The sequence below is a fragment of the Lytechinus variegatus genome, chromosome 2 (genome assembly GCF_018143015.1).
Source record: "Lytechinus variegatus isolate NC3 chromosome 2, Lvar_3.0, whole genome shotgun sequence".
NCBI lineage: Eukaryota > Metazoa > Echinodermata > Echinoidea > Temnopleuroida > Toxopneustidae > Lytechinus > Lytechinus variegatus.
The window spans coordinates 45999501-46013009 of NC_054741.1; the positions used below are offsets into that span (position 1 = coordinate 45999501).

Genomic DNA, 13509 nt, shown 5'->3' on the forward strand with positions numbered 1-13509 from the left:
TACTAGAACAGTTAGCAACAAAGCTTGCACACCCGACTCTGTGAGGACTTCATCATTGAGGAGTACATTCTCTGACGGTGTGGAGACTTTCCGTTCCTTTCTCGGTTGTGGTATTGTCATAGCAGTCCCACTGGTCCTCCTCTCATGCCGAACTCTCCTCTCCCCTACTCCTCCCTCAGCAGTAGCCCCTGAAGCCACCCCGCTAACCACCACCTCCGGACTGCGAGCCCCTCTCCCCGTGCTGTGAGGTGGCAGGTCCAAGCTCTTGTACTGCTTCAATGGAGACTTGTCAACCGTCACCGGACCTTGCTGCTGTCTGAGTGCTGAATCCAAACTCCGCTGGGTTTTGACAGTGGCATTCGTGATGCCGGGGGTTTTATGCGGGGATCTTAATCTCTTGGAGGGAGACCTCTGCTGTTGACCTTGGTGGGGTGTCGGATGGTAAGGGTACTGTACTTGAACAAAGACCGAGTTGTCAAGTTCTAGTGTCTCTGGGGATAGGTTAGGGTAGTTCCGACGCATGCTGCAGCGACTCCTAACCTCTTCAGATACTGGTAAGAGGGCTGCAAGGTACGCTACTGATTCCATGTTCACATCAAACTTGTCACTATATGGAGAACAAATTACGCCAACAAGATTATGAACTTTCTATCAGGTTGCCAATTTTATTTAATTGATTATTGGGGAATATAAACATGTACATCATGAGGCAAACTCAATTATCTCACGTACAGTCAACACAACTATGCCATGCATTACCTCAAGTTGGCATGGTGTGTCTTTACTCTTTTGCTGATCTGGGGGGCAGTTTACGAAAGGATGTGATGGATATTTTATCCCAAATTTACCATAGTAACAGTAACACACTGTAAGACAACACACATTGATGAAATGCTCTCTTGGAATTCACATTTAGATTACTAGAGATCTTTTTTTTCACTTACACCCAATGTGGTGTAGGACAAGGATGTATGGATCAGAGAGGAGTTGATAAGTAACATAGCCTGCTAAAATCATTTGAATTTTAAATTACTTAGCAAAGGTTTACAAAGACTTGCTGTTTCAAAGAAACATTAGAAATAATTCAATTAAGGGTTGAATGATGTTTGCAAATGAGTGAAGTTTCATGGCTTTATACCAATTTACCTAATAAATATTGAATTCTGATTCTTACCAGTTTCTGTGTTTGCAGACAATATCTAGCATCAGGTTTAAGATACGGATTGTTCTTGATACCGTAGCACTGGTAGGGTGCCTGAATCCTGGGGTCAAACAAAATATTGTCAATCAATACTTGAAGGAAACCATAACACAAAACACAACTCAGGTTTTATATTTATACCAACAGCTACAAATGGTAACAATATTATTCCACTTTAATATGGCACTAATACATAGAAACATCTCAGGTTCTTTACAAATCTATTAATGCTTCTCCAATCTTAAAGAAATAAGAAAGGTTGCTTTTTAAACCTAACTAGACAAGAGTCATTGTGAGACTATATGGCCAAGGGGTGCAGCCTGCAGCCTAGCTACCCCCCCCTTTTTGAGATAGATCTCTGTCATTGACCCCCAGGCATAGCTAAGGTTAATTTCTACTTTGATTCCAATAAAAACAACAATGCTAGATTTTAAAAATGTCACAGATATCTCCAGTAATGGTTGAATTATGCTGAATATTTATGGTTGACCCCCCCCTTTCAATACGATACCGATCATAAACAAAGTCATGTCTGAATACAGTTGACATCCTTGGCATGAATTACAACTAGTTACATGTACCTTTGAGTAGATGTCCAACAAGAGCAAAGTTGAAGTTGTACTTGAAGCTCAGACCAACAGCTAGATCCATTTGCTTGAACTGGAAATCTAAAGGTTCTCTAACGGCCATCAGCACAACCTCCGGACTCTGTTAGAAAACAATAAAAAGTAAAAAGGTTCATCATTTGGTCCGTCATTCAGAATTTCAGAGCTTCTTATAAACAAACATGTTTGGGAGACACCAAGACTTTGCATTTCTTTAAAAAAGGAGCTGATAGCAAATTAGTTGAAAGCGCCAAACATTAGTCTTGTTGCAAGAAACTTTCAATTGCATAACTTTACGATTATGGTAGCTACAATGGACACCTTGATTTTGATTTCCAGTTGAGCCCTTTTAACATGGTGGTTACCATTTGGCAATGTTACAAATTATATTTTTTACACAATCAAACCAAGTTATGTGATGACATTCATTGCATCAAGATTTTTTTTTGCCTGATTCACAGAACCATTTCTTTCTTAGAACAAACCAAATACTACAATAATAAACGAGTATAGACCTTCATTTTCTATAGACCCTAAAAGAACTTACATTGTCTCCAAGGAGCACGTCTTTCATGCACTTTAATTTTTTATGACACTACAAGTACTTACTGTGTCTTCAAAGAGCACAGGTCCTTTATGTATTTAAAATTCTTTGGACCGTACAAGAACTTACAGTGTCTTCAAAGAGTCCTTGTTCATCGAGGCAGTGTAGATTCTGTTCCAACATGGCCATACCCGCAGCATAGAGGGCTGCTTCCTCAAGCTGAAGGACAGCTATGGACACCCAGAACAAAAGCTTGTGCATTGGAGAATCCTGGAGTGAAAATATCAAAATACCACCACATGAAAAAATGTTAGTGAAGTTAACAGATTAATTAATCATAGAACTCAAACAAGGTAACTTGTCTGAAGCAGTTGCATATATACATTTCAAAGTCTACTACCCATCATGGTATAGAGCTGAATTCTTGGTTGAATTTCTAAATTATCATTCATTTTGACTTGTGCTCTATCAACATATTAAAACTATATAGACCGTATAAAATCAATGTCATTGCCTGCTGGTCACCTGCTTTGACTCTAGCCTGATGAAATATTTCGCCTTTCTTCTCTATTTCAATGGTGACATGTCTTTCAATGCAACTGGTTAATACCATGTTGCTTTTTGCCTTCCAGTGCTCTGCTGCCTGTGTCATTAGCAAAACTCATTTCTTATTCTATTCTTTATTTCTAGTCTTGGTAATCCCCTTTCCAAAACTTTGAGAGTTTGGGAGGGGGGGGGTAAATTTATCTCTCAAAACTGCTGCCGTCTTGAAGTGAAGACAGATTGATTCTGACCATGAAAGACCGTTAAAGAAAATAAAAGATTAAAAAGTCAATAAATCTTACCTTCTCCAGCAGTGGTTGTAGTCTGGTCATAGCAATGACGATAGACTCTATGTACAACAAGGAGCTATTCTGTTGAATACCACTCCCATAGCAATCCTTCTGATTGATGGCATTGTGTACAGCTTGAGCTAAGAAGAGTAGGAGACTACGCATCTCTTTGGGTGATGTGGATTTGTTGATGCAGCCAAAGACTACCATGGCCCTGGGCTGAAGGGCGGGGTTGTTCTGGAATGAAAACCTGATGGGACAGGAATGAATCAATGTAAACACCAAATTAACAAGTGGAATGCCTCTGGCCGTCTCACCTGCATCACGCGATTCAACATAGCAGCAGTGCTGACTTTGAAAACTACTATAACTCGCACAAGAAGTTCAGTGATACTTGGTTACTCTTATTTCCACGTTTTATGAATTAGACCAATACACTTACAGAGATAGGATGGCAATTCAACAAATACCCCCAATGTTGCCAAATTGATCTCACATGACCTTTGACCTTGATCATGTGACCTGAAACTTGCACAGGATATTCAGTGATACTTGATTACTCTTATGTCCAAGTTTCAAAAGTCAGATCAATAAACTTGCAAAGTTATGATGGTAATTCAACAGATACCCCCATTATGGCCAAAGTTCATTGACCTTTGACCTTGGTCATGTGACCTAAAATGCGCACAGGATGTTCAGTGATACTTGATTACTCTTATGTCCAAGTTTTATGAACTAGACCAACATACTTTCAAAGTTATGATGGTATTTCAACAAATACCCCCAATTCGGCCAAAGTTTATTGACCCTAAATGACCTTTGACCTTGATCATGTGACCTGAAACTTGCACAGGATGTTGAGTGATACTTAATTACTATTATGTCCAAGTTTCATGAATCAGATCCAAAAACTTTCAAAGTTTTGATTGTAATTCAATAGATTCCACCAAATCTGCCAAAGTTCATTGACCCCAAGTGACCTTTGACCTTGGTCATGTGACGTGAAACTCATGCAGGATGTTTGGTGATACTTGATTAACCTTATTTCCAAGTTTAATGATCTAGGTCCATATATTTCCTAAGTTATGATGACATTTCAAAAACTTAACCTCAGGTTAAGATTTTGATGTTGATTCCCCCAACATGGTCTAAGTTCATTGACCCTAAATGACCTTTGACCTTGGTCATGTGACATGAAACTCTAATAGGATGTTCAGTAATACTTGATTAACCTTATGGCCAAGTTTCATGAACTAGGTCCATATACTTTCTAAGTTATGATGTCATTTCAAAAACTTAACCTCAGGTTAAGATTTGATGTTGACGCTGCCGCCGCCGTCGGAAAAGCGGCGCCTATAGTCTCACTCTGCTATGCAGGTGAGACAAAAACTGTAAACCTGATCAGATCTGATAGCAACAGGGGAGCATTTCATCAACATTTTTTGGCAGTCAAGTTGTCAGATCTGACATCTTTCGTTGAATCTGATCAGCTGAGAAGCACCATTACTATGGTAACCGTCAGATAAAGTGGGACTTGTCAGATAAAACGTCCGACAAGTTCTGTCATGAAGTTGTTTCACGCTCCCTAGGAGAGTTAGAACCAGTAGTACACGATGCTCCTACATAATGTCAAATTTCAAACTACTGGTTTTTTTTAATCCTAGAAACCTATGACTTAAATCAATCTAATATTTCAAAGGGATGGTCCAGGGTGAAAATATCTATATCTAAATAAATAGAGTAAAATTCACAGAGCAAAATGCTGGATAACAAATAACAGAGTTATTGAAGATCAAATTTTGTCAATATTTTTGTGAACAGTTATATGCACATTGTAATGAATATTCATTAGTTGGGCTGATGATATCACATCCGAACTTTCATACGTGTGTAAATGATGTATCTCCATTATGATGAAATAAGTTGAGGCAATAAATATCTAATGGACTTAATCAGTTGTCAATGCAATTGTTCATGTTAGAATTCTTTTTGAATAAACCTAATATCATATAATAAAAAAAGGAACAAGTGGGGATATGACATCATCAGCCCATCTAATGAATATTCATAAAGACATGCCTAGAACTGTTTCACCAGAATAATACAAATCTTTAAAATTCAATAATTTTGTTATTTTTTATCAAATTTTGATCAAATTTTCAGCATTTTGCTTGGTGAATTTTACTCTATTTCTTAAAATATAAATATCTCCAGCCTGGACCATCCCTGCAAGGATTGAAAGTAAGTCAAAATGAAATTTACAATGATTATTCAGAGTTGCTTAATTCTTTTATGCTACAGAAGCCAGTCAGAAATAAAAAACAAACTTACATAAGCAGTGTACATGTAACACAAATATTTCAATTATAACAAGTGCCTTCAAACATTTAAAGGCACCTATGTTTAAAGTGACACTGACGACCACAAATGTGAATAAATTTGTAATATGTTCATCAGCCATTATAAACTGACCCTCATATGCATACGAATCAATAGCATTAAACTAAGAATGGTAAATTATATTTTGTGAACATAATACTAATAAATCATATTTTGTGAACATAATACTAATAAATGCACTTACTTCCTTGTACGTTCTGTCCATTCTTTCAGCCATTCACATGTTGGAATGTCCTTCGTACAAGACTGCAGAAAGAAAGAATTACGATCTTGAATAATCACAGAAGAGAATTGAAACCAATGCATTAAGTATTATTGGTTCATAATGAATAAAAGCCTGAAGATCCTCTATGTATACTACAGTACTTAATTTCCCTCCCTTGTTGCCACTTCTTTTACTCCTTCCACTTCTCACACCCTCCCTCCCATCCTTATCCCAACATCACCTTCTTCTCCATCTCAATGTTGTATAAGAAAAGACTTAAAAATGTGCAATGATCAGTACTGGCTACTATCTTTTCACTACCCCTCCCCTTTCTCTCTCCCTCCCTTCTAACCTACAGGTACCTCCATAATCTCAAGCAAGGCATCGGTGATAGCCTCCAAGCTACTCAGAGACACCATCTCCATCCATTATAAGCAAGGAATCTCTCTGTATTCCAATCCCTACCTAATCCCCTCTCCTCTTCATTCTCTCTATTCATACCTCCCAACCCTCCTTCCCCATTTCATACACCATTCTCTCCTGCTAAACTGACCTCCATAATCTCAAGCAGAGCATCAGTGAAAACCTAAAGCTACTCAAAGGTATGAGCTCGGTCACTTCCCCTTTCTTGCTTCCAACCTTTTCTTTCTCTCTCTTTTCCTTCTAACCTACCTCCATAATTTCTAGCAAGGCATCTGTGATAGCTTCCAAGCTACTCAAAGGCATGATCTCAGTCTGCTGACCCGACGGTCTCTCCCTGTAGCTTGACCTAAAGGCAGCAACTGTAGCTGATTTCACCTTGCTGATACCAAACATCTTCTTGAATCTTGTCAAGGAGAATTCAGTGAGGGCAAGATGGAGGACTTTCTGGGTCTCCTCTGCAATGGAATGGTTCGGTTACCAATTAAATTTAACGTTTTCATATGGTAATTCTAGATTTACTTTTGAAAGAACACAGGCTTAATATTACACAAACTTGCATAGGATGATACGACAGGGATTTACAAAATATCCTGAAGTTAGACAACCATATATATGATTCGGTAAAAGAATTTAAATTCAATGGCAGACACAAATTTCACGCAGGAAGAACCTTATGAACTGTGGTCTGATTCCAAATTCCAGTAACATCTAAAACATGACTTAAATCTAAGAGAAAAGGATGGTAGCCAAAAACATCAAACTTGGTTTGGTTTGTTGGTTCCTTTTATTCACTTTTTATGGTCCTATGCTTTGAAATGGTAAAGAAAACTTATACTTATGACAGTTTTTTACAGAAACCCAGAATGTTCATGAACTGAACATCTATTGATACGGATTTGTAACAAAAATCCATTCTTTATAGTTTAAGTCTTACAACACATCTGTTTTCAATTCACAATGCATAATATACATACCACTGAACTTGAGTTGTGAGCATGTACACAGGGAGTGGATAATGTTTATCACTAGCCCATGTATTGATGCCCTTAGTGCTAGTGGTCCTGTTGAAACCAGCATGGTGATTATGTGAAACAGAGCTGGTAAGTTGTTGGCAACTAAAAAGGAAAGAGACATATTGAATGAAACTAAGAATCATCTGAATAATGGAGAAAAATAGACTACACACGAATGGGAAAACATGAAATAATGAAGCCTAGGTCCAATCCCATTTTTATTTCTTCTTACTTCACTTGATGAACTACTCAACCCACAATAATTTCAAAGCATTACAACTTTCCACATAAAATAGAAAAAAAAATCATTTCAGGTACATGTAGAATGAACATACATGTTTCATTAAATTGCCAAAATAATTAACTCATTTTATGGTAACAGAAATTACTTAAAATCTTTTTGGGGATTAATTCATTTTATTTTCCAAAGGTCGCTTTTTTTCTTTCTTTGGATTAAATCATAGGACAACAGCCCTGTGCTAAACAAGTCGTCACATAAATTTTATTTCAACTAGATGACATACATGTAGAATTTGTTTTTAAAAATTGTTAAGAGATGATCATGTTCCCTGTAAAGACATTTTGATGCAGAACAGTTCCTAGAAATGCATATAAAAGAAACCCTTATCACTCCATTAATACTTAATCACAATCTTAAATCAGATTTGTTATTTTAAATTTTGTTAGATTCTTAAATATCCTCCAAACTTCTTAAGAATTATTAGTTTTGAAAACAAACTGACCTCGAAAAATATTTTACTCCTAGTTTGCTTTTTGACATCCTTTCAAAATTTCAGGACACCCCTCCCTTTAATTCTCCAAACTTTCAAAATGAGAAAATGGAATGGGACACTGAATCCTCCCACCCCCATAAAAATAAATAAATACTACCTTTCTTTGACAAAAGGAATCAAGTGACATAATAAACGTACATTGAGAATATAATATGTTTACACTTTACAAATTCATTTCTTCTTTCAAGCCAATGCATTGGCATCTTTGTCAATGGCACACACATTTTGCTATGTTACAGGAAATTACAGTTCCTTGCTTCCTTTTGTCAAAGTAGGGCCAAGAGGCTTACCATCAAGGCAGTTATCAAAAGACAGCATGAGAAGGTAACGAGTTAGGATGGCAATGTCATCCCACATCAGGTGTTTCTCAAGAGTTGCAGTCGGTGACAGGGATGTCTTCTCTAAGATCTGAAGGAGAAAAGAATAGGAGGGAACAGATATCGTCATACTTTTGTCTGAGGCAAATCTGACCCGTCTTTCAGTAGCTCTAAGACGCATAGAAGGTAGATCATAGAAGCAAGCAAGGGTGGGAGGTCGTCAAAGGAAGAGGACAATAAAAAGAGGAGAAAGAAAAAAAAGGGGAAGAAGAAGGTGAAGATAATGAGGATGAGATGGGGAAGATGAAGAAAAAGATGGAGGAGAATCATGAGGGGAAGAAGGAGAGGAGGAGCAGCAGCATAATGGTATATCTTCATTTGCTTTGTTCATATCTCATCTAAATGATACTAGTATGCAAAGATTTGTATGATCCCACTACGAAAACACTTGTCAAGTTCTTACATTGCATAGCCTTTCGATAACCTTGGCAGATACTAGTTTGACATTAGCTGATGCCAGTGCTACCGCCGTGTCAGCCATAACCTCAGCTCTGGGTAGTCCACCACCAGATACACTTGTCTGAAACATAAACAAAACATTTTAGTGATTTAGCAATTAAATCAAGATCTTAATAATCAACATCACTCTTGATCAACATCAGTATTTGCAACACAGTTATCCATCCAAAATCTGGCATCACAATGCTCATAATTACATCATTCATCCTGACCCAACAAAAATGACTATGGTGACAGTTATCATGAACATCAACAACATCATCATCAACCTCACCAAGATCATCATGATAATAATTATAGGTATCTTAAAGATATCTACAACACTACAACATAACAAGCCGTGAACAAGTAAGGGGTAAGTTAAACCATCATCATCATAACCACCAACATCATCATCACCATCATCACCATGACCATCACAACCATCATCATCATCATCATCATCATCATCATCATCATCATCATCATCATCATCATCATCGTCACCATCATCATCACCAATGCCATCCTCCTCATCACCATCCTATTCCTCATGATGTAGAAATGCTCACCTTGATGAAGCTGTCAAGGACACAGTCAATGAGATCCTCCACCTGTCCGATGTTACCCCACACCTTAGCTTGAATCGATGGATACATCTGCTTCTCTGTGATGGTCATATGAATCAGCTTGTCTAAGACAACAGTCAGTTTGTATCTCTTTGATTCATCTGATCTCTTGCTAAACCTGAACAAAAAGTGTTACAAAATTGTTCCATGATCATAATAATTTCAATGACCTCTCTGAATGACACGGGTCGTGTGGTCCAGTGGTTAGAGCATTGGACTCATAATCGCAAGGTTGTGAGTTCGAATCCCAACTCTGCCATCGTCTCCACTTTGATAAAAAGGCCCGAGAGTGATATCTGTCGTCTATAACGTCAGCCACTATGACTGATTAACCTAGACGTAAAATGTTTCATAGGTAATTGGTTATATACTAGCTTGGCGTTTACCAGCAAAATGCTGTCCTGCCGAGTTCCTACGGGAGTTACCACAAACAGAAACAGATACAGAATGACACTGATCAAACTCTTTCACAGGTTAAATTGCAAGATATCAAAGCAATGCCCTTCAACACATTAATTCAAATATTCAAGTTTTGCTAATACCTGGCTACATACAGAGGTGAAAATCTGAGGAATATTGAATGAACAAACATATTGATGAAAAGAAACTTTTGACATAATATCAAATTACACAACTCGGTTTCTGGGTGCTTAAAAAAAAAAATTCTAAGCCTCATCTTCAAAACATTGTGGTCCTGTATTCAAGTTACTTCATGTACATGTCCATTGTATCAGCATGAATCAATACTTGTAAGATGACAGCTATTTACAAGCTCTGCTTGTTGCTGGCCCCTAATTTCATTTTCATGTTTTAAGTTTACAATTTATCATTCTAAATCGTGTATTGTATGTACGTCCATCTATGTTCATCTTAACTGTTTTGTTACCAGATAACATAAAAACAAATTACATTATTAAATCTTGAACCCTACTAAAGAATATGCCAGCAAACCACAAAGCATCATCACAATATAAATTCTACTTTCTCCAAACAGAGGATATAGAGATTTACCTGGTGAGGTTAGGCAACCAAGGTGTCATGTATTCCAGACACAGATGTTTGAGTTCAATGCTGATCTTACTGAATCCTGTGATACATTCTTGAAGGAACTATAACAAAGAGTGGAACAAGCAGTTCTCTAAGATTCACATACAGATAATAATAATAATAGGCATTCGGATAGCGTCATTTATCTAGAAACTATCTATTCCGAGGTGATTGCTATTATGATTATTATTTTTACCCCAGCCTTAGCTCAAGCTGCCTTTCAGCGCTCGTGCATTCAAGAAATTAATCCTGCTGGGTACCCATTCACCTCATCTGGGTCGAGTGCAGCACAGTGTGGATAAATTTCTTGCTGAAGGAAAAATGCCATGGCTAGGATTCGAACCCACGACCTCTGTTTGAAAGGTAGAGCCAGAACCACTAGACTACGACGCGCCCGCATGCCTTGAACAAGCAATATAGGTACAACGCAAAAGCAATATGCAATGAAAAAAAGATATACAGGAGCAAGAGGGAGATCTGTCCAAAATATTTTTTTTTAAAAACCTGGGTTGAATATACATTTGTTTTAGAAAACATGGGGAAAGGAAAACAAAATCTAGAAAGGAAATATTCATTTTTATTTATGACATGTTTGAGCTTCCTTGGAACCCCAAAGATGTATTTTTTCTTCAATTCTTGGATCAGAAAGAATCTGCAATTCATATCTTACAACATGACACATAAAACATTACATTCTAAAATATAATTGACTATATTCCACCTACTAAGAATCTTGCTGTGTAATCTTAAATATGATACAACATGTCAATGCTTCCTCATAAACTAAAATTTTGTTGCATGGTAAACAATTGTGAAAAAAAAATCATGTTGCACTGTGCACCATCTTGGATATAGTCCATTGCAATAGAAACTTTTGTGATCAATTCCTTTCAGCCCATGAGCAAATGAACATAATGTAAAATTTACGATGACAATACACCAGTTGAGACCTACCTCTAGTGTAAGATGTGGTTCATTGGCAGCTAATGTTTTACTGATGTTGACAATGAAGATTGTGTTGTTTGCTGGGATGCATAATCCGGCTGTCTCAAGCAGCTGACCTTCAATCTTGAGGTTAAAGGTCGCAGTCAGGGCACATAGCAAGTTGTAGGCAGCTGACCTCAGACAGGGGTCATTACTACCAAGGTTCAATAAGGCCTATATTTAAAAAAAGAAGGCAATATAAAAGAAAATATTCTTAACCTGTTGGGTGATTGGGTGAGACGAAAGGAATATGTTATTTATTTTTCCTCAATATTACTTCACATGCAACTGCTGTGATCTAGAAATCAAGTTATGGGGTTAAATCCATCCTGAGTTGCCTGACTTTTGTTTCACAGCAGCCATTCATAACACACAGTAGTTTGAGTGTTGTAATTTTGAATACAATAAATATCATACATTTCTGTTTTTAAGTACAGAAATATTCAATATTCATCAATGCGATCATTCAAATATTTCATGAGTTTGCAAGTTGAGTGAGTCTATTCAATGATGTGAAGTAGAAGTTGGCTGTGGAGTTTAACTTGCACCAACTGTAATATTTGAATGGTCGTGTGAATGACAAAACACTGAATACAATACACGATTTGTAGACATTGTGTAATGAGACCACATGACCAAAATAGATCAAAAGAGGACTAGGACTAATTCTAGTAGAAACATACATCTACTCAGTCCAAACTTTAGCAAAAACAAGTGGAATGCCTCTGGCGGTCTCACCTGCATCACAAGATTCAATATAGCAGCAGTGCTGACTTTGAAAACTACTATAACTCACACAAGATGTTCAGTGATACTTGATTACTTTTAGTTCCACGTTTTATGAACTAGACCAATACACTTACATGAACATGATGGTAATTCAACAAATAGCCCTTACGAGGCCAAAGTTCATTGACCTTACATGACCTTTGACCTTGATCATGTGACCTAAATTGAGCACAGGATGTTTAGTGATACTTGATTACTCTTATGTCCAGGTGTTATGAACTAGACCAACAAAAAGTTATGATGATAATTCAACAAATACCCCCAATTTGACCAAAGTTCACTGACCTTAAATGACCTTTGACCTTGATCATGTGACCTGAAACTTGCACAGGATGTTCAGTGCTACTTGACTTTCAAAGTTAAGATGGTAATTCAACAGATACCCCCAATTCGGCCAAAGTTCATTGACCCTAAATGACCTTTGACCTTGGTCAAGTGACGTGAAACTCGTGCAGAAACTCATTCAACTAGACCAATACACTTACAGAGATATGATGGTAATTCAACAAATACCCCTTGAGAGGCCAAAGTTCATTGACCTTACATGACCTTTGACCTTGATCATGTGACCTGAAACTTGCACAGGATGTTCCGTCATACTTGATTAACCTTATGTCCAAGTTTCATGAACTAGGTCCATATATTAATTAAGTTATGACATTTCAAAAACTGAACCTTAGGTTAAGATTTGATGTTGATTCCCCAACATGGTCTAAGTTCATTGACCCTAAATGACCTTTGACCTTTGTCAAAGGTCATTCCTCTGAATGTCATGTGATGCGCATTCATCCAATCAGCTGTCAGGATCTATGTAGGGTATGTGTTGTATAAAAGGATATATGTTCATAACAAACAAATATGCAAAACATGATATTGAGCATGAACTATGGTAGATTTGCTTGGTTAGAGGCAAACAGGCAAAATCTAACACAGCCATGCAGACATCATTATGGAATTGTTGACATACCATATTGAGAAGTGTGCCTGGGACATCCATGGGTTTGATCTTGGAATGTACTGCTACCGTCTCTTGCTGAGAGGAGAGATGTGTCAAATGAAAGCATGCTAATCTCAAAATTTTTAATCATTCTATGAGTTGGTGTACTAGGTAATACTACATGCAAACATGTTATTCATGTTTCAATAACTGAGTAAAAAAATCTACATTCTTTCTCAATGAATTTAACAATTTTCTAGGTTTTAATAAAAAAAAAACTAATTCCATAT

General features: G+C 37.2%; 1 protein-coding gene across 2 annotated transcripts in view; it reads right to left on the reverse strand.

Moving 5' to 3' along the window:
- The window catches only part of LOC121408157 (neurofibromin-like), an 83492-nt gene that overhangs the window by 6676 nt on the left and 63307 nt on the right, over positions 1–13509 (reverse strand). For both annotated transcript variants that reach the window (XM_041599504.1, XM_041599503.1), the window contains exons 40-53: positions 13250–13315; positions 11464–11667; positions 10474–10571; positions 9406–9580; positions 8799–8915; positions 8309–8426; positions 7186–7326; positions 6461–6666; positions 5768–5829; positions 3196–3433; positions 2480–2620; positions 1783–1909; positions 1175–1262; positions 4–607 (exon numbers count right to left, since the gene is read on the reverse strand). In XM_041599504.1, the coding sequence (XP_041455438.1) occupies positions 4–607; positions 1175–1262; positions 1783–1909; positions 2480–2620; positions 3196–3433; positions 5768–5829; positions 6461–6666; positions 7186–7326; positions 8309–8426; positions 8799–8915; positions 9406–9580; positions 10474–10571; positions 11464–11667; positions 13250–13315 (2385 nt within the window). The remainder of the gene's footprint in view (positions 1–3; positions 608–1174; positions 1263–1782; positions 1910–2479; positions 2621–3195; positions 3434–5767; positions 5830–6460; positions 6667–7185; positions 7327–8308; positions 8427–8798; positions 8916–9405; positions 9581–10473; positions 10572–11463; positions 11668–13249; positions 13316–13509) is intronic.